This window comes from Gymnodraco acuticeps, unplaced genomic scaffold, assembly GCF_902827175.1.
Source record: "Gymnodraco acuticeps unplaced genomic scaffold, fGymAcu1.1, whole genome shotgun sequence".
Classification (NCBI taxonomy): domain Eukaryota; kingdom Metazoa; phylum Chordata; class Actinopteri; order Perciformes; family Bathydraconidae; genus Gymnodraco; species Gymnodraco acuticeps.
In genome coordinates, this window is record NW_022989982.1 from 417,896 (window position 1) to 439,852 (window position 21,957).

Genomic DNA, 21,957 nt, shown 5'->3' on the forward strand with positions numbered 1-21,957 from the left:
ACCTTTCTCTTTCATAAAAACATTTACATAAGCAGACAAACACACACTTACAGTACACACAGATTTGCACATATACACAAACATCCAATGAGAAAGTAAAAAAACGAAAAATAACCCTAAACCCATATGATGGAGACTGTACTGAAAACATGCAGTTTCTTGCTAAGACGCATTAAAGATATTGTTATTGGGGTTAAGCGTTTTTGAACTAAAATACTTTCTCTTACTTTTAACTCATACCGTTTTAGTGTGTAGGTGGTTGTTTGAAAATATACATGTGTGTGTGTGTGTGTGTGTGTGTGTGTGTGTGTGTGTGTGTGTGTGTGTGTGTGTGTGTGTATATAAGAATGCAGAACGTGCATTACCAGTGATATGTTAAGGACATGAACAATTGGAAATAATTGGCTCCTGTAGACTGTAAAGTAATTAGATGTGTGTTTCTCTCCCCATCAGTTCACTGCTGTGATTAATATGTGTTATAATGTATATAATATTTGTTTCAGCTTTATTTCTCAAGTCCTTATACATAAGACACTTGCTGAGATTCCTCTATGTGCATTCAATTATCTCCTCATTTGGTCTATGAGCATCTGATTACCTGTCTCCTTCTAAACAGCTTTAAATAATTTGTCTAACCCTGTCTCATGATCTCCTCCCAAATACAGACACATATGCCATGAGTTGCTGTTAAAGCCACTCGTAGTGACTCAACCACTTCGCTAACACTCAAAAAACTTGATTCTGCATAAATATGTACTTGTATACATTAATCAACTGTGATGTCAAACAAATCCACATTTGGCGAGAGCACCGAGATGTAGCTGCAGAAGCACCATGCAAGAGGAAAAAGAAGGGGGATGTTCGCTCCGGCTCTAAAGGAATAACAGAGCAAGGAATCTGAAAATCTGCATATACAGTAAACAGTGTATCTCAACAGTAAAAGGAGTTCAATGCTGCTGTACTTAAAAACTGTGATAATTCACTTTAAGTACCTTCACATCAAACTCTTTAATGTCATTAGTTTTGCCTCTCTGGCCCTTAATGTACTGCATAACTTTTCTTAACAACAGACAGTTAAGTTTACACAAATGGCCAGTCGTAGAATTTCCTCTCTCTGTCATCATCTCCACATTTCCACACATCCTCGTTATCGTCAGTGAGCAGCAGGGTTTCCTACCTGGTTGTAGCTGTGCACGGCTCCTCCAACATGCCCGCTGCGCTGAGGAGTTGCTGCGGAGATGCTGTCGCTATGGGCGAGGGTCTGGTTGCTATGGTAGCTGGCAGAGTACTGGAGCGAAGCCTCCGGGGTGGAGTTGAGCTGCAAGGAACTCTGGGAAAGAAGAGCTGGTCCTACAGACAGGAATGGTGTATGGTTGGGTAGGTGGTGGGGGTTGAGTTTGTGTGTATGGTGTGTGTTCATATATAGAGAGAGTGAGAGAGTTGGTAGAGAGAGATTAAGAGTGAGTAAGAGAGGGGGCGGCAAGGGGAGAGATTGAGAGGTGAAGAGTGAAATGGGGGAGAGAGAGAGAGCAGCAATTTAGAAGAGATAGTGCAGCAGTGCAGCACTCCGTGAGTTGGAGATGGCATACATAATTTATTAGCAGAGGGAAGAGAAACAGAGGAACAGAGAGAATGGGAGGAGGAGGAGAAGCAGGGAGATGGAGAGGATGGGAGGAGGAGGAAGGCTAAAAAGAAAAAAAGTTGTAATAGATGGAGCACCTTTAACTTGATGTGTTGCCTCCCCAAACGTGTTAACTTTTACCTTGTATTCGACTTGAGCAAAACTTCAATTGCGTGAGGAAGTTCTGGTTTTGAATGAATAACTTCAAATAGTTTTATCCTGTCTATTCAATATGGCTTCACATACCTGATCGGCTGGAGTACAGCCAAAGCACTTGCCATACATTTTTAAAGCCTTGTCATCATTTTGTTTATGAACCAAATCTGCATTTCGACAACACACACACGACAATCTCACCGCCATCATCCATACCACCTGCCGGTCACTGCTGTGGCGACAAATAATAATCCCTCTCCCTCTCAGATTCCCATGCTGTGCACATAGAGCTTATATTGATTCGGCAATAAGAAGATCATAAGGCAGTGTGTAACATGGACTCTTTTGGAAACAGTAGATGGAGCGAAGGGAACTGTTACATGGTGGTGTAGGTTATCTTTAGGCCTGTTCATGTGTGGTATGATTGAAGAGCAGTTAGGTATGTGACCATGCATAAATATTTGATAAAATGCTATTTTTATCTTTTTCTGAATATGAATTTCAAGCATATTACGAGCTACGCAGTGTAAGGAAGGCACAACTAGGATGTCTATCTGTTTTATTACATTCTTACCAATTTAAAATGTCGAAATATTATAAATATATCCCTACAAAGTGTAGAGTCTGGTCTCACTGCCATGCAAGTTTCTTGTTACACCCTTAATAACAAAGCCCTGTTATTATTCTCCCATATCTTCTTGCCTTCTCTCCCCATCTGTCTCCCTCCATATCTCTCTTCCCCCAGAATCCCTTTCTCCCTGGGAACCAAGATCAACTCCTCAGCTTCTTGCCTTCACAAAAGACTTTTCTCATCTCCATTCATCCCTCGCTTTTTATGAATTATTAAACAGCACTTTGACTTACGCAGACTGAGTGGGAGCTCCCAAACTCATCATCACTTGGCCTTGATGTTTGTTACATTGTGTGCTGCGTGACAGAAACTGTGTGTGTCAGTTTCAGTGATGTGACCTAAAGTGTTTATGTGCTGGATGGTCAGATGATAGGATCAGCCATTATGTTGATCGATTGTGCTAATGGTTTTATAGGAGATTGTGTGTGTGTGTGTGTGTGTGTGTGTGTGTGTGTGTGTGTGTGTGTGTGTGTGTGTGTGTGTGTGTGTGTGTGTGTGTGTGTGTGTGTGTGTGTACATGTACATTTAAGTATTCTGTGTGTATACAGCTTGTGTGTTTGATAATGAGTTAGAAGGTGAAATGGAGTATGATAGTCTCTGTTCTGACATGGAAAATCGAGCAGCTCAGTCAAATCATGAACAACTTCAAAACATACCTAACATAAATGCAGGGTTTCACAGTTTTAAAGATAGCACTTTATACCAAGGCCCAAAGTAATCTAATTTCCTGATAGTACCAGTTGTATTTGTGTCTCTCAAAACACTTATGTGTGTGTAGTTGTGTGGCTCTGTTGTGACACTTACCAACTACAGTATAAGCTGAAAGCAAAAAGCCTCTCTGTTTTGTGGCACCTTTCACTGAAAACAGCTTCATGTCACTATTCTGGGTATTTACCACTAAGCTATTTGCAGTGCTACTATCTGGGGGGAAACACACATACAAACACACACACTGAATTTGTCTGCACCCACACACTGTGATGTCTTTCATACAAACCCATTTGCAGAATGAGAAACACAGCTGGGTGTGAAGCAGCAGCAATAAGAGTTCCCACAATGAAAGAGAACAATATATTTGGATTCAGATAGCACGAATGACGGAGATTCAGGGACTTCTTACAAGCAAGATAACAATCAGATTATCTATCGCCTCCCCACTATTGTCCTATTTGCTTCAAAATGAGACCAAAGCTTTCTAAGCTTTACCCTGTCCAGCTTTTGAGATATTCTATATACATGTGAATGCACTGTATAAGCAGATGTGGGTGCTATAACAGTCACACATAAGGTAGGTGCCACACTAGCCAGCTCATTGTAGAAAATACTGTACTTGCTTAATTTAAGTATATACTTTATGTCTCTTTCCAACAACTAAACAAGCTCACTGAAAGAAGAAATTAAATCTGAGTGAGAACTAAATATTACAAAGGGAATTGCAGCACTTAGGCTAGATATTTCATGGCTTAAGGGACTAATAAAATAAAATGTTCTCATTTCCTTTCAGCAAAAGAATAATAATTAACAATACACACCATAATCTTTCAGTGCAAAATCAACCACGGTCGTAGTTTTAGTAAGATTGCTGTGATACCCCCTTCCCCTCACTGTTTTAAGGCATCACTGTGCATAACAATTAAAATGTGATTGATCTTTTTTTATTTGAAGTACTTCTGTTTACCCTAGCTGACGTGCCTGGTAGAGCTGTGCAGACAATTACAATGAAGTGAAGAATGTAAATAATTTCCTGTCCATGCACAATGAAATCGTTTAATATCATATGCACACCAAAAAAAAGAAGAAGCTCACATTACATTTCGTTTGGAGTTTTTTTCATTTTCAAAATGGATAAGAATTTAGTTTGGGTTGCATTTCTGCTTTGGTCTGAATCATCTCAATAGCACAACGTTGATTATTAACACATAAGACACTATTTTATAAGGTTTGCATCCTCCTTGCCCTCCCAAAACATACACACACAAACACACAAGGACGCGGGATATTACACTTACGTTCTCCACTGTCAAGTATCCCTGATTCCTGGAGCGAGCGAATGCAGGAATCTACCAGCTCCAACCCAGTGGTCAACTCGTCCTCGATATCCTTGTGTCCATCTGCTGTGAAGAGGATAAGGATGTTGAGTGTTAGATAATATGACACTGGAGTGTGTGATTGTGGACTTGCAGATTAACACTGACTGTCAAAGCAAACTGACGCCTTTTTCTGGCCGCACTTTGACATTCTGATATGTATTTTAGAGGGAGATTGTGCTACTGTGTGAGTGTGCAATCATTTCTTAATCCATCAGGTATGTGGGTGGGTGCTTCTGCCCATATATTACAGGGCCCAGCCCCTTCCATATGTGCCTTGACACAAGTGTGTCAATCAGACAAGAGGCGGAACAGGCCTTGTTGCTGTCGGGACTATAAATCTATTCCTTAAATCAAGATGAAGGATGAATAGGATAGCTAGAATATTTTTTGGCGGTGTTAGTATGTGTGAACATTTCAAGGATTTCAGTAATAAAAAAAATTGGCAGTGAAATGTTTGGAGTCAGATCTTGCAACCATACCTTCACATGCAGGGTGGAGCAGTCTGTGTGTGTGTGTGTGTGTGTGTGTGTGTGTGTGTGTGTGTGTGTGTGTGTGTGTGTGTGTGTGTGTGTGTATGTGTGTGTGTGTGTGTGTGTGTGTATGTGTGTGTGTGTGTGTGTGTGTGTGTGTGTGTGTGTGTGTGTGTGTGTAAAAGCATTCATAGTGAACTTTACCTTGAGCGTTCCAGCGAAACTGCTCATCTGTTGAACTGCAAAAGAAGGAGGTAGCTATTAAAAACAACAATACAAATGTAAATAAAAAAATACAAAGTATTAAGAAAAATAAAATATATTGAAAAGCTAAAACCTTGGAATCACCCCGTTGTAAAGGCATTTCACTAAAAGACATTCAATGTTAAATGTCTGTAATTCAATATGTCTATTTAATATATAATGTACTGAGGGAAGCTGCTTATTGCCTACATCTCTGTCACATTCTGCTGAAGTATGAAAATAACGACAACAAAATATATGTATATATATATACTGTATATATATATATATAAAATGAAACTCAATCACTCACTCATGTCAGTCAGCAGAGGCCAATTATTCACAAAACTAACATTTTACAGAATTAGCATTCAGATAACTTTCCTTTTATTCTCAAATGGATGGTGCTGCAGACACATAAACAAGGACACACACACATTCACACATGGACAAGAAAACAGGACTTATTTTCCATTCTCTTGATGGCTGTCAATTGATTTGTGATTGAGCGAGCTGAACTGAGAGAAAAAGACGAAGAGGAGGCAGCAGGAGACAGACGGGCAGAGAGAGAGTATTGAGCGGCCCGCTGTGTGATCAATGCAGCAGACACAGACAGACTAACTGATACATATAGACTCTTTCATCTAACTTCATCTATACCATTAGACCGCATGTCTGGACAAGTTGGCTTGTGTCTGCGTTTTCCCATTTGGTATTCCACATACTCCACTTTCTAATTGGACGTGTGTGTGCCTGCACGCCTTGGGTGTCATTGTACAATTTGAGTCTAAAGTGCTTGTGTGCCTTCATGTGTGTCTAAGTTTGTTGAGGTATAAGAGAATCACTGAATATATTTACATGTGTTTATCTGTCTAATTGGCTGGTTGGCTTGGATGGTAATGGACTTATAGACATGGACAAATTCCAACAAACTTTCATAGGTTGATTTGACTGATTGAAATAATTGATTTTAAACACAGTAGAAAAACTATGAAGCATCAGAGTCTTGTAATGCATGCAGCTTATCATGATCCACCATAACGATTGGCAACAAGACATGTTGTTAAGGAAGTAGCCAGTGGCAATTTGGTATAAATCTGTTCAATGTGTTACGTGAAGCCACTAGAAAAATATTTCTTTGTTGAATAATTGAATGTAGCATGTTAGACGGTTGTGTGGACTGAATGGAGGAAAGCTTCAGGAGGCAGCATGTGTTGAATTGATTCTCGGTGAAGGTAACTATCTTTTTACTGCTTATCACTGTGACGAAGGGGGAAGGCATGAAGGCCTTTAACGTTGGATCAGTTATGAATCATAAAAGCAGAAATGTGATTACCTTATTATATAATCACAGCAATTTCGGAGAGAATGTTCAATGGATAAATCCAGTTAAATTAAGCCACTGGCTACATACTGTAGCACTTTTAATATTTTTAGAATACTGTTTTAATTATTTTTCACATGTATCATTTCATCTTTTTACCTGCCCACCCACATACTACTCTGCATCACTGTATTAGCACTCTGCATGTTTCCTTTTATTTCATACATTTTTGGAGCCAAAATAATACAATAACTGTATAACAAATTAAAAGATTTGACGTTGAAACAAATCATAGTATAATCTGCATACTAAAGTTAACAGCTCAATGGACAAATGTGCCTGCTCCTGTTTGTAATAAGGGACTACATTATAATGGAAACTTTCTCAATAATTACTCTAACTGATGTAAGGGGGAATTTAAATAAACCATGTTAAGATTTACTGCAGCTGACTAGGATAATAGGAAACTGTCATTGTTGGGTTTGCAACAGCCTGAAAGATAGAGACACTGGGTTGGGACCAATAGGTCATTGGTTCAAATGCTCTGACTAGCATGGGACATTAAAATTGGGAAAATAAAATAGGGCAATTAGTCCCCAGTTGCTTCTCTGTGGTGAATATTATGAAAATGTGGCTGCACTGTGTAGGTGTCCTTTGTGAATTAGTTTGACTGTCTGAATATAAATTAGGATTATGCAAAGCAAATCTTTGCTTGACACAAAAAATATGCTCCTACGGTGTACGGCTGAGCAGTGCTTTTCTTTTTGAATGAACTACCGTTCAGATACTAGTTAATTCAGTAAGGAAAAAAAACACATAGGGTTAAAGAAAGAAACACCTTTATCTTCAGGCTTTATCTTAAAGGGTAGTTTTCTGTTTTACATGCTGGCAGGGGCTGTACCATGACTAGGCTGCAAAAGGGCTAGGCTCAAATCTGTTGACTGACTTGCAATTGCCTAATCTGAGTCGTTAATTCTAAATATTACACACATCTGTTCATGTAAACTTTGTACAGGAATGTGTCAGAAAAGGGCAGTAAACTCTGCTTTTACTGTTGCTAAGTGAAATCCCAAATCATGTTTGTTACCGAATGACAAGATCTTTGTTGAACTAGTTACTTAAATCAAATCCTTATTATAGGATTGATTTAAATCAAGCTGACGCAGAGAGAGTGGTGTAGAGAGCTTAAGTAACACTGGCAGAATACACACACACACGCACGCACATACACACACACACGCACAAACAAGTATACACAGATATGTACCTGCAGGAAATACAAAAGGATAACAACAGTAAACATTGTGTCACTGTGTTAAAGTATACACTTTTCAGGAGACACTCAGAAGGCTGTGAGACTGAAGAAAATAGATTGTATAAGCACTGTGTTATTCCACAACATTGCACACTTTCGCCTGCAATATCACCACACCAGCGAGGCAGTGTTGACTCTTCAACAGTGAGCCTGTGTTAAAGAGACATTTCAAATTCACCTCTCCACTCTCCACTGCCACACAGCTTATATCAACAGCGTCCTCTACCGTTCCCCAGGATATCCTCAGAAACACAAACCCAGACACTCGGCTTAGCATTCACACACATACGGACTGGGAGGAATATATAGTTTTCTCCTATATACCTTAAATGTGCAGGGGTGTTTATATCTCATGGGCATGAAGAGAATCAAACACTCAAAGTATTATTAGTTGATTTAAACATCAAACACAAAAAAACTCCCTGCGGTGCGAGCCTCGTGGTGATAGTATAATTTGAGTTAGTAATTTGATATAATCTGAATTACCCTAATATATAAGATACAGTAAAGTGAAGTAATGATGTGTAAATTCATACAAGTATGCATGTACACTTTATATTGCTCCGTCCAATCTTGTACTAAAACAGATGTTGCATGTTTTAAAGTGTTCAGGTTGGAAGTTCAGCCTGGAATCCCATCAGCAACATCCTTCATGAGTCCTCAGCTTGGAGAGCATTACTCTGAGAGTTTCATACTGCAACACAAGGTTCTGCTCAGATTCTGCAGCTGCCTACCCTCACAGATAATAGCACTGAAGAACACTTGCCCGTCTTGATAAGGCTGTCAGTGTAGATGTGTATGTATACTCTACCGTGTTCTCTCCCATAACACAAGAATACCCTGATGTACACATTCTGCACAAGGAAAGAAGATATGGTACTAAACATATTGACATAAATGCACAAAAATGATGAAAGAACTGATACAAAGCAACCACACACACAATTTGTAAAATTCAGACAAACAGAGAAGGGAATTGAAAAGCGATTTACATCTTTTATTATTGCTATCCTGTTGTATTGGAGAGACAAATAAATATCAGGCTTTGCATGCAGTTAGAGCAAGAGCCTAATAGACCATAATGCCTCATCTGACATTTACCAATGCCACAGCAATAATTTGCCCTCAATACATCCTGACTTTCCAAGCAAAGATCCATAACATTTCTGAGTAAGTGATAATAGGTTTGCAATAGCATATCTGATTTAATACAATACACACACATTGCAGAGAGGGAGAGAGACGAAGAAGGCGTAATTCCCTTAGATGAGAAATACATATTTTGGTTTTCACATAATTTAGGAAATTTGCCCGTTAAGTGTGTTATGTAAGTACTTATGGGACACAAACAGCTTTCTTTTGGGTGAAAGGTCCGGGACCCATCCATCCAAGTCAGTATTAGACGACCTGGGAATGAGACCAGGTCGGGAGTTGGGAGGGATTTCAGAGACTTGTTGAAGGAGAGCAGAATACAGACATGGTAGCTTGAACTTAAGGCTTCAAACTGAGGGGTTATCCCCCTGCTGACTTCACCACCCTGGACAACCTTTGTAAAATGTTCTGTTGTCAGAGTGACTGCTGTTCATCAGGGCTGAAATAAACTTGAATGATCCAGAACCATTCAAGCCAAGCAAGGGGAAGTTGGTCATTACAAAGCAGTCCAGTCTATTTAGTAGACCTTTTTCATTAGGCTATAAACCTACTAATTAGCTCTGAAGGAGGTTCAATGATTGCATCTCCCCCTTTCTCTTTTCTATATGGCTTTTCAGACCGAGAGGCATGAGGACGTGGGAACCGTTTTAGTGTTTTGTTCTTTGCCAAATGTTGCAGTTCTCCCCAGTTGCATCTATAACTCACCAAAAGCTCTTCCACCCAGCAGGTGTGTTACTCAAGTTTCATGACTAATGGTTCAAATTACATTACAGAGTGACACCTCAAGGACATCCAAGGTGCACATGGATTGAATGATATAAGTTTAAGAATCTATGGTTGTGAAATGTGTCCATGGGACAGCAAATTCTTTCCAGGGAGAGAAATGCAATGAAGTGACTTTAAGCCATGGAGCCGCCTTGGGAACGAGGCAACATCTCTTTTGAAGAATATGTCTGTTGTATGGACACTTATCTGCGTGGTTGGTTGTCATAACAACAGTTTTGTACTTTATCATCGTCAGGATGACAGGGTGACACCATAACGGCGATCTGTCAATCAAGCATGTGGGGGTGGGGTGTGTGTGTGTGTGAGAGACAAAGTTAGAAAGAATTTAAATTGCCTTTGTGTTGAAAGTGGGCGAAAACAGTGTGAATGGAAATAATGAAATAAACACAAAACTACATCACACACAAGACTCGGACTTCACAAAAATATGTCAAAACATTGAGGCTGAAGAGAAAAATGTGTTTTTGTTTATATGGATGCAAGTATATCTTCTTTGTCTACGTGTGTGTGTGTGTGTGTGTGTGTGTGTGTGTGTGTGTGTGTGTGTGTGTGTGTGTGTGTGTGTGTGTGTGTGTGTGTGTGTGTGTGCCTGAATGTACATGTGAGCTCTCTGATACTCTTTTCAGAAAGCAGTCTATTGTGTTCACAGCGAGGCTGAGGACAAACTTTTGTGGATATGACAGCTGAGTGACAGTTCAACAGTCATGCTGGAAGAGAATTGTCTAGTCAAAGAAACGACTTCTAATGCCTGACTACCGACAGCTGCAACAAAAAACCTCTTCCTAAAAAAACAACAAAGAAAACAATGCTACACAAGTCAAATGGAGATATTTTGAATTTCTGCAGCTCTCTCCCACTCAGCTCCTTTCAAGTCCTACGCATTCTTGTGCAGATGTGTTGCTGCCCATCAACTTTAACTGCAGCCCAGCCTGCACATACAACCTCACACAACGTTTATTTATGTCTGTTGGTCAAAAAAGACAATAAAAAGCATCATAAAAAATAAAGATGCACATGTGTACTGTATACACACAAAAGATCCCAAGGATTTACATTTTTTAAAGAGCAGAAAGGCAATATGAAGTTCATATGTTAAGCATTTAAAGAGCTCACCAAAATAAAATTAATTCTTTTTAAAAACATTTCCAAGAACATCATGTAAATCCTGCGCTACCAAACAAATATTGGACTTAGTCAGCTGTATGTCCTGCAGGAGGATTGCTCATTCACTAAGTATCCTTTTTGTTTAAAAAGGGATGAGTTCTCATGAATGTTCCCAGCAATTAAAGAAATTCCAGCGACCGAAATACATACACACATGCACACCATTACTCTGCAATAAGTGTGCATGGCCGAGTTTGTATGCTTATCAAGTGTGTGCTTCTGCGTGCATGCTTAATCACATTCCTATAGTTACAATTCAAATTAATGAATTCAACACAGTTTTGTGCAATGACATGAAGTGTTGGTGTGTGTTTGTGAGGGCGTGCGTGCCCACTATAAGCAGCACCTGCTGGTTGCATTATTTCAGCTCAGGAACATCTGCTGTGTGTGTCTAAATCACCAAGCTATTATAGTTATTACAGTTATGATAGGTGGGATATCACCGCTTTGCACCGGCACAGATAATGACAGAATACCTCCATGCATAATTCACCAGGGACACGCGGCCTGACACCGGGTGTGCCCTGTATTATTGTACTCCACACAGACAGGGACTGTCTAATATTTATACTCAGCTAAAAGGGCTCACTGCAGCAAGACTGTTATGACATGTCATTGAACTGGAGATTAAAAGTTCTACTGCACAAGGTATGAAATATAGGAATACAAGTTTTACTTTTAAATGATAAAATAAAAGTTTGCAGAATTTCATTGTTACATGTTAGTCCTATTAATAATAATATTTGCCTGCCTTGTAATTAAACCAGATTAGCTTTTCTTTAACTTGTATCTAACAATATTCACTACATGCATGTCTACAGCTGGCAGGTATGTAGTGAGATAATAAAGAGCATACTGTATAGTAGTAAATAAAGCTCAGAGCATCCACACAGCAGGAATAGATCACATCTCTAAGCCACCAGGGTGGGTGGAGGGGGTCTGGAGGACGGGCTTGGGCTGACAGCCCAGGGGCACGGCAGAGGACCAGGAAGGGGTCTCGGGCGGACGGCCCGGGGGCAAGGCAGAGGACCAGGAAGGGGTCTCGGGCAGGATGGCCCGGGGGCAAGGCAGAGTCCAAAATGGGGACCATAGAGGGGTGAAGGCAGCGGCAGGAAGAGTCAGGGGGCCGGGCCCGAGGGCGAAGGCAACGGCAGGAAGAGTCAGTGGACCGGGCCCGAGGGCGAAGACCGCGGCTCTCAGGGGGCCGGGCTCGAGGGTGAAGACCGCGGCTCTCAGGGGGCCGGGCTCGAGGGCGAAGACTGCGGTTCTCAGAGGGCCGGGCTCGAGGGTGAAGACCAGACAGCTCCGGAGGCCGGGCAGGAAGGTGCTGACGGGACAGTGCCGGAGACCGGGCAGGACCCGGTGTCGGAGCTGGTGGGACAGGCCTCAGCAGGATCCCCCACGGAAGAGGACCAGGACACGGGATTTGCAGGACCCCCGGCAGGAGAGCAGTAGGCGGGGCCTCCAACGGCACAGGACATAGGATTGGCAGGACCCCCGGCAGGAGAGCAGACGGAGGGACCTCCAACGAGACAGGACAAAGGGTTGGCAGGACCCCCGGCAGGAGAGTAGTCGGTGGGACCTCCAACGAGACAGGACAAGGAGCTGGCAGGACCCCCGGCAGGAGAGTAGACGGCGGGACCTCCAAGGGGACAGGACAAAGGGTTGGCAGGACCCCCGGCAGGAGAGTAGTCGGCGGGGCCTCCAACGGCACAGGACAAAGGGTTGGCAGGACCCCCGGCAGGAGAGTAGTCGGTGGGACCTCCAACAGCACAGGACAAAGGGTTGGCAGGACCTCCGGCAGGAGAGTAGTCGGTGGGACCTCCAACGAGACAGGACAAGGAGCTGGCAGGACCCCCGGCAGGAGAGTAGACGGCGGGACCTCCAAGGGGACAGGACAAAGGGTTGGCAGGACCCCCGGCAGGAGAGTAGTCGGCGGGGCCTCCAACGGCACAGGACAAAGGGTTGGCAGGACCCCCGGCAGGAGAGTAGACGACGGGACCTCCAACGAGACAGGACAAAGGGTTGGCAGGACCCCCGGCAGGAGAGTAGACGGCGGGACCTCCAACGAGACAGGACAAAGGGTTGGCAGGACCCCCGGCAGGAGAGTAGACGGCGGGCCCTCCAACGGGACAGGACAAAGGGTTGGCAGGACCCCCGGCAGGAGAGTAGACGGCGGGACCTCCAACGGGACAGGACAAAGGGTTGGCAGGACCCCCGGCAGGAGAGTAGTCGGCGGGGCCTCCAACGGCACAGGACAAAGGGTTGGCAGGACCCCCGGCAGGAGAGTAGTCGGCGGGACCTCCAACGAGACAGGACAAGGAGCTGGCAGGATCCCCGGCAGGAGAGTAGACGGCGGGACCTCCAACGGGACAGACATACGATTGGTAGGACCCCCGGCAGAGGAGTAGTCGACGGGGCCTCCAACGGGACAGGACATGGAGTTGGCAGGACCCCCAGCAGAACCTCCAACGGACCAGGACATTGGATAGGGACTTGAGACGTGACTCGAGAGGGGACTCGAGAGGGGAACCAAGGGGGAACTCGAGATGTGACTCGAGAGGAGACTCGAGAGGGGAACCAAGGGGGAACTCGAGAGGGGAACTAGAGAGGGGACTAGAGGAGGAACTAGAGAAGGGAACTCGAGAGGGGACTCGCGAGGGAAACTAGAGAGGGGACTAGAGCAGGGACTAGAGGAGGGACTAGAGGAGGGACTAGAGAGGGAACTCGAGAGGGGATTTGAGAGGAGACTGGAGAGGGGACTAGAGAGGGGACTCGAGAAGGGATTTGAGAGGAGACCGGAGAGGGGACCAGAGAGGGGACTCGAGAGGGGACCAGAGAGGGGACTCGAGAGGGGACCCGAGAGGGGACTCGAGAGGGGACTCGAGAGGGGACTCGAGAGGGGACTCGGGTAGGAACTGGAGAAGGGACTCGGGTAGGAACTGGAGAAGGGACTCGGGTAGGAACTGGAGAGGGGACTCGGGTAGGAACTGGAGAGGGGACTCGGGTAGGAACTGGAGAGGGGACTTGAGTCGGTCGGTACGCCGACAGGACACGGGGAGCTGGCGTCGTCTGGGGAGCCAGCAGGAGACGAGGTGCTGGAGTCGGCCGGTACGCCGACAAGACTCGGGGAGCTGGCGTCGGCTGGGGAGCCAGCAGGAGACGAGGTGCTGGAGTCGGCCGGTACGCCGACAAGACTCGGGGAGCTGGCGTCAGCTGGGGAGCCAGCAGAAGACGAGGTGCTGGAGTCGGCCGGTACGCCGACAAGACTCGGGGAGCTGGCGTCGGCTGGGGAGTAGGCCCTTTAGCCGAAACTGGAGTCGAGCCCATGGCTTCCGGGGCCGGTACTGAAGCCGGAACCATGGCTGCTGGGGCCAGAACCATGGCTGCGGGGGTCGGAATTGAAGCCAGAATCATGGCTGTAAGGTCCGGTTCTGGAGCCGGAAACATGGCTGTAAGGTCCGGTTCTGGAGCCGGAAACATGGCTGTAAGGTCCGGTTCTGGAGCCGGAAACATGGCTGTAAGGTCCGGTTCTGGAGCCGGAAACATGGCTGAATGGGCCGGCTCTGGAGCCAGAATTGAAGCCAGAATCATGGCTGTTGGGTCCGGCGCGGAAGCCTGGACCCTGGCTGTGTAAGCCAGGTAATCCAGTATGGACGCAAAGCTGCGTGAGCCGGAACTGGAGCATGGAGGCATGGCTGCTAGCTTGGCTTTGCGCCTCCTTCTCTTAGCAGCCGCCGGAAAGCTCCGTGGACCTCCATAAGCCAGACGAGTTCCAGCATACGACTCCTGGACAGGAGCAGGAACTGGGGCAGAAGCACTGGCTGAGTCCAGACGGACCACACCGAGACGTTTGTAGTCAGCAGGCTGGAAATCACACACGCAGAGGAAGTTCAAAATCCAGCCAGGCAAGAACTTCACCAAGTCTGGTTTCTCCATAGCCAACCGGTGCGCCTCTACCAGAGCGGCCTCCCTCTGCCGAACACTGGACGCTCCACTCCACCAATCACAGCAGCAAGCCAAACAAAAGGAAAAATGCTGTAGCTCCACCTCAAATGGATCATCTGCTGGGTCCATTTCTGATCGGTTCGTTCTGTCACGGTTTATGTAGGAAACAGGACCCAAATGCAGACTTAAGTGACAAAAAGAATTCCTTTATTTCAAGGCTACAATATCTAGACACAGAACAGAACACTCACCGCATAATTACTCAAAACACAAGACAAACCGACAAAGACAGACGGAAAAACCAGAACTTAAATACACCCAGGACTAATCAAACAAACACGAGACAGGTGAGGAGGTAGGAGAAAACACAGAGGCACCAGGTGAACACAATCGGGTAATCAGGGAGGGAAAACAGACAGAAAGCAACAGGCAGGAAACGGGGGTGAAACCCAAAGATAGAAAAAGACAAGACAAAACAACAACACAGACAGATCCTAACAGCTCCATTAGTATGGGATTAGTTTTGTTTCATAAAGATAAAACGACACTTTCTCAGAATCAAGCAAAACTAAGAATTTAAGAGAAAAGAAAACTGAGTCAAGCAAAATACATTTAATTTAAAAAATAAAACTATAAGTTGCAAACAAATCATTTGTGTAATCATGTAAACTATAAGTATTTTTTCTTTGTTTTAACATATCTTTTTGTTTGCAGTTCTCTTTGCTTCTTTCTCAATGATCAGACTTTTGCTCTCGCTGCAGCTCTTCTCGTTTGCGCTCCTTCATTTTTGTTTTCAATTCTGACACAAACGTCCCAGGTAGGCGGGACTTTCAGGAGGTGCGTCCCCATTGGCTACTCAGTTATTGAGTGACAGCCCAGTCCTCTAGCGCTTGTACAGTGCAGCTGCGGTGCGGTAGCTGAGCGTGGATAGAACACCCCCAGAAGTACCAGCATTTCAATTATTATAATACTACAAGTGAAAACATATGTAAGTCAGGGCTGCCAACACTCATGCATTGAGCATGAGAGTCACGCAATTAACCCATATCTCACGCACTCACGCCACACTTGCCTTTCCTCACGCTAACTTTTCGTCCAAAATAAATGTATATAACATTTACACAATGGATACAAACTGTGTTGTCTCATTCTATATCCTGTGAGAAAATGATATACATTTAGCATTTAAATTTCTGAGGAAGATATGATCAACAGATTTGAATGGAATTTGAATGGAATCTCTAACATGTTCATGGAGAATAAAGACAAAAGAGTGAGATTATACAAATTACATTTATTGACATTTTAACCAGAAGATTAAATCTCAAAGAATGTTTTAAATAAAAGGACATAAAACAAAAAGCAGGATAATAATCAAATCTATTAAATGTATATGTAAAGACATTTGGTAAAATGAAATGACACTGAGCGATAAGTGATAACAGCTACGCCCAGCGTGGATGAAGATGGTGCAGGTCTTTCTTCATTTTATAAGTGGGGGGGGGTCCTCACCTCCTCTAGGGGCAGGGGCGGACTGGCCATTGGGAATACCGGGAGTTTTCCCAGTGGGCCGGTACCGAAGTGGGCCGGTCGGACAATTCACTGACAGGACAGAGCTCTCCCTCTCATTGTTTTAGAAACCGCTTCTAATATCCGTTAGCGCAGCTAGCTAACCAGATGCTAACAACAACAATGCAAATAGTGAGTTTGGTAGAAATATACTGTATAATAGTAAAGTTATTTAAGATGATGCCATAGTTATTGAAGATGTTACATTATAAATATTCCCTCCTAAGTATAGTATTCTCCTATACTTAGGAGACGTCATTTGTGTCTGAATAACGTTTTGTTCATGAGTTATTGATCCGTGAAATCAGAATCTCCCAATATCGTTCTAACTTTACTGAACCAAGCCAGAAGACCGTCTCATTTCGTAGACCGCTCGGTTTGCTGTTCCTTCACTTTATTTTTATATTTATGAATGCTTCAGCTCTTCAGACCCACATAGTAAGATGTGAGCATGTTCCTAATTGTGTTGGTATGCAGCCTAGGTCTGGTCTGTTTAATAAAGCAAATCTGCCACTTTTATATTGTAGAATTTGTCAAATTAAAGCAGTCTTTAGTCCTAAACATAGCAATATATGCTTTTGAAATGTAACATGTCTTTGAAAAAATAACAGTATACAGTTTATATTGTGTATCACCTTTAGCTTGAAAATACATTGATGTGTTTTTTTAATCTATAAAATAAATAAATAGACAGACACTTTATCAATCCCAAATTGGGAAATTATTTTACAGCAGCAATGTGTTCAGGTATTACAATATTTAAAGTTGGAATAAAGTATAAACTACACAACACAATGTGTAATGCACAGCAATCCATAAAATGAGTCCGATATTTTCATGAAAACCCCCCAGGAGACACCAACACTAACGTGGCCGAGTGGACTCCGGAGTTTGCTGCATGAGTTGCACTGTATGATCTGAGGTGTAGTGGGCTGTCACTCAAAAACTGAGTAGCCAATGGGGACGCACCCCTGAAAGTCCCGCCCACCTGGGACGTTTGTGTCAGAATTGGTCAGAATCGAAAACAAAAAATGAGGGAGCGCAAACGAAAAGAGCTGCAGCGAGAGCAAAAGTCTGATCATTGAGAAAGAAGCAAAGAGAACTGCTAACAAAAATATATGTTAAAACAAAGAAAAAATACTTATAATTTGCATGATTCACAAATGATTTGTTTGCAACTTATAGTTTTATTTTTTAAATTAAATTAATTTCTCTTAAACTCTAAGTTTTGCTTGATTCTGAGAAAGTGTTGCTTTATCTTTATGAAACAAAACTAATCCCATACATTAAGGCCTCCATGACTGAACCATAATCACATGTGACAAAGTAGCCATCATATTTGCATAACACTAGCCTATAAATAATATCACAAACTGTTAAGTACACAAGTTAAAAAGATGGCTGATGTATCAGCACACTGCATGGCCCACAAAAGGTCGACTGAATTCTGTAAACAGCTACCAGACAGCCCAGAATCATCACAGTGACATCAAAGGTTTCAACAGTTACAAAACTGCATTTCCCAACAAAAATGCATATTTTAAATGATCGAACTGAAGATGAAAAACCAAATACTAAAATTCCATATGAAATAAAGCTCAATAAGTATGCTCATACATGCTGTGTTACAGATTTAACCAATTATTAGACAAACAGCATGCAATTTACACTGATTACAGAAGCCAAAGGTGAAAACAATTGGCCGGAACAGCAAAGATAATTTGTCAACTGTGTTGCTGGCTCACAGTCAGAAACCGATTGGCCTCACCCAGTGGGTGTCACTGGTGATTGATTCTACATTTAGACCAGTCACTGGCACTAACTGATATCTGAACAGTGTGCGGTCAATCATCAAGTTGTTCATAGAGCTACAGTAAATGTGCTCTCTTAAATCAGCAACTGATGATGAGTTTGTTTCCTATAATATAGTAAATAGCAATGATTATCTTTACATCTCTTGTAGTATCACCATACATTTCATGTTTTAAAAAGGACATGGTTGCTTTTCATTAAGTGATGCAACACTTTCATAACTTTAGCTTTCCAATAAACATTTTTTTATTTTTGGGCAAATCCAAACATTTCTTCATCCATTTGTATCTACATCTTTTATCTGTTCCTTCCTTCCTCAGAGGAAGGTCCTCTTTTAATCAATTGTATGCAAGCATTCATGTTCATTCATTAGTCCTATTTCTTTTAAACAACAAAAAAAGACATCCTGTTGTCTATGTCTTGTCTACTAAATAAATAGTTATCTCTTGCAGCCCATCATACACATAAGTCAATATGACACAGACACACACAGACTCACACTCAAGGGTAGTAGTGTGATGTAATGGGTGGATAGGACATCTCTGAGCTTTGGGGACTGAAGCAGTCGACGGTCTAAATCACTCGTCCCCGGGAGGATAATCTTACCAATGATTTAGTGGGAGTCACCGAGTCACTCTCAGGAGCTTACACTCCAATGGAGAGATATATGTGTGTGTGCGTTTCTGTGTGTGTGTGTGTGTGTGTGTGTGTGTGTGTGTGTGTGTGTGTGTGTGTGTGTGTGTGTGTGTGTGTGTGTGTGTGTGTGTGTGTGTGTGTGTGTGTGCGTGTGTGTGTGTGAGTGTAAAGTATGTTTGTGAGCATGCATGGGGGAGAGGTGATTCTCCTTACGCTGCTCTCTCTTTGAGGACCCCATGAGACCAATTACCAACCCTCTGTGGCTTCATATACACACACTTGTAATCGTACACCTCATAAGAAGCGTCGCTGCTTGACTGTGATCTGCATAATGGCTAAACATGAGCTCAGGAGGAACTACTTGAAGAGTAGAAGAGTTGATTTTTGAATTAGAAGGACAGAGACAATTACAAGAGTTAACTCCAACTAAGCATTATATTTAACATGTTAAGTCAGAAGAAGTGAAAGCAAACTAATGCTGTGTAAAAATACAGCTTCATGAACAAATATATCAACAACAAGCCTCTTCAATGTCTGCCTCTGCCTCGAGAACAGACAACATAAAATGTTACAGAAAACATGGAGACTTGCATCCACCACTTCTGGTCACTTAGCACACATCTGCCGGTTTACATTGTTTCAATAACTACACTTCTGGCTATTTCTCCAAATGCCGTGTCTGTGAGTAGGCTCATTGTTCTCCTCACAATAGCAAGCTCCTGGGATGCATTTAATCAACGCTTTCCCACATAGGCACACAAGATGTGCCTGAAAACAATTACATGGCCATGTTCTGCTGGACCTATCACTCATTCCTTTACTGTAATTAATGCTACAGACAGCTAGTGTGTCACAGAGTATGGCCTCTTTGAAATGAATAATGATCATACGCTATTACAACAAATAACGTGGTGTAGGTGAGAGGGTAGGTGAGTAAGACAATTTGGCTTTCCACTAAGCCTACATGAATTATACATATTGTTAAGTGTGCATGTCCAGTTTATGTTTGATTGATTGATGAGAATGACGTGATGACACAGGGGCCCTGGGGCTTAGATTTAAATTAAGTGGTAGGAGATATGTATTAATCACAATATATCACTATGCCTGGTCTGCAACGACTCAACTGTATCCATCTAAGAGACACACACACACACACACACACACACACACACACACACACACACACACACACACACACACACACACACACACACACACACACACACACACACACACACACACACACACACACACACACACACACACACACACACACACACACACACACACACACACACACACACAGTCTCTACTAAGATCAAAGATGTTTTTCTTATAATTTTGCCGGCTGATGTCAACAGGTGCTAGATGTGTTAAAGGTCACATGTCATGGCCATTTCCACTGATCATAATTCCATTGTTGAGGTCTACTAGAATAGATGTATACTGTGCAATTTTCCAAACTCACATTGGTTTCGCAAACAGCATCTCTGTAAAGTATGTGTATTCAGCAGTATTCACTCTCTCCACTAAACGGCTCGTTGCAGCTCTTGCCCCCCCCCCTCCCTGTGAGCCCAGTGTGCTCCGATTGGTCGGGACCAGTCGGGACGTTGTGAATCGCGCTGAGCTCCGTGGAGGTGTGATTTCCTTGTTTAGCGATACACAGCGAAACACAGCCAAACTCACCCTGAGCACACACAAAGTCACAGCCGAAGTAAAAACAATAATTGTGGCTTGATATTGAGTAAGAAAAAGGTTGATAAACGCTGTGAGAATGGGTCTGCAGAGAGAATGGGTCTGCAGAGAGAATGGGTCTGCAGAGAGAACGGGTCTGCGGAGAGAATGGGTCTGCAGAGAGAATGGGTCTGCAGAGAGAATGGGTCTGCAGAGAGAATTTCGCCGCGATCCCAACTGTCTGTTATCAGCCTGCAGCCAGGGAGGAGAGATCAGCAGAGCTGCCTGCACTGAGTGTGTGAGGAAGTCCGTGGATTGGTCAATTTGGACCAATCAGCGGGGGCTTAACGTAACGGCTCCGCGGGTCCCCGGAAGAATCAAATGGACAGTGACGTATCTCCAACGAGGCGTTTTGGGGAGGTTTTTTTCTGTTTTAGAGTTTTACTCGCTACAGGGTGTACTTTGAGGGTTTTGACTCTGCACACCGTTTACATGCATAAAAACCTTCATAACACACAAGGGGACGGGTAATAACCGGAAAAGCATGACATGTCACCTTTAAAGTCCACATATGCGAACATCTTGACAAACAAGATGCAGAAAATATGTTACGATTTGATTTAGTACTGAGTGTGTGAAATAAGACTCTTGAGTGAGAAAGTGACCGTGACCATGTATAGGTTATTTTTTTGTATTTTCTATTTATCATTCATCTGATTGTATCTGCAAACACAAAAATACAGAAAGCATGACCCTCCATTGATTTTACGCTCATTCCATAACCAGAAATCCAATCTAATTTCTAAAATCATGTCCATTAAATATGAGAGCACAAAGGAATGGTCTCTCCATGCACGGAAGAATAGAAGCAAACACTGGTAAACACAGGCCTGCAGACTGTGCTACAGCATATTGATTGCAGCAAATCAGTGTGTGTTTGTTTTACTGTTTTGATTGCAATGTTGAGGGAGAAAATTGATATTCAGTCTACAGCTCACTTTCATGGTGAAGACACTAAATGACTAAATGTACATCTGATACTTTTTGAAGTTATAAGATATTCAGCTTTTATTCTAAATCTACCTTGGTAATGAGATAATTGTTATTGACCTTTCACACTGCGGGCAGGACAGAGACTAACACTGACATGTACATTCAAAAGCAGGATTTTCCATTTATAGTGTAACATGATTGCTTTGTTGGGATTCTCTAGACAAATGGCAGTAAATGGTAAATGGACTGTACTTATATAGCGCTTTAACCAGTCTTTAAGACCCCTCAAAGCGCTTTACATACTATGTGTCGTTCACCCATTCACACCCATTCATACAGAGCAGTGTATGTTACTCTAGGACCTAACATG

At 43.0% G+C, this 21,957-nt stretch overlaps 1 protein-coding gene across 2 annotated transcripts in view; it reads right to left on the reverse strand.

Annotated features, from left to right (window-relative positions):
• ctnnd2a (catenin (cadherin-associated protein), delta 2a) overlaps positions 1 to 21,957 on the reverse strand; it is a 232,945-nt gene that overhangs the window by 115,631 nt on the left and 95,357 nt on the right. The window contains exons 4-6 of one of the 2 annotated variants that reach the window (XM_034212013.1): positions 5,173 to 5,207; positions 4,418 to 4,519; positions 1,178 to 1,350 (exon numbers count right to left, since the gene is read on the reverse strand). In XM_034212013.1, coding sequence (XP_034067904.1) covers positions 1,178 to 1,350; positions 4,418 to 4,519; positions 5,173 to 5,207 — 310 coding nt within the window. Of the gene's footprint in view, positions 1 to 1,177; positions 1,351 to 4,417; positions 4,523 to 5,172; positions 5,208 to 21,957 lie in introns of both variants that reach the window. The other variant, XM_034212012.1, reaches the window with a different exon arrangement.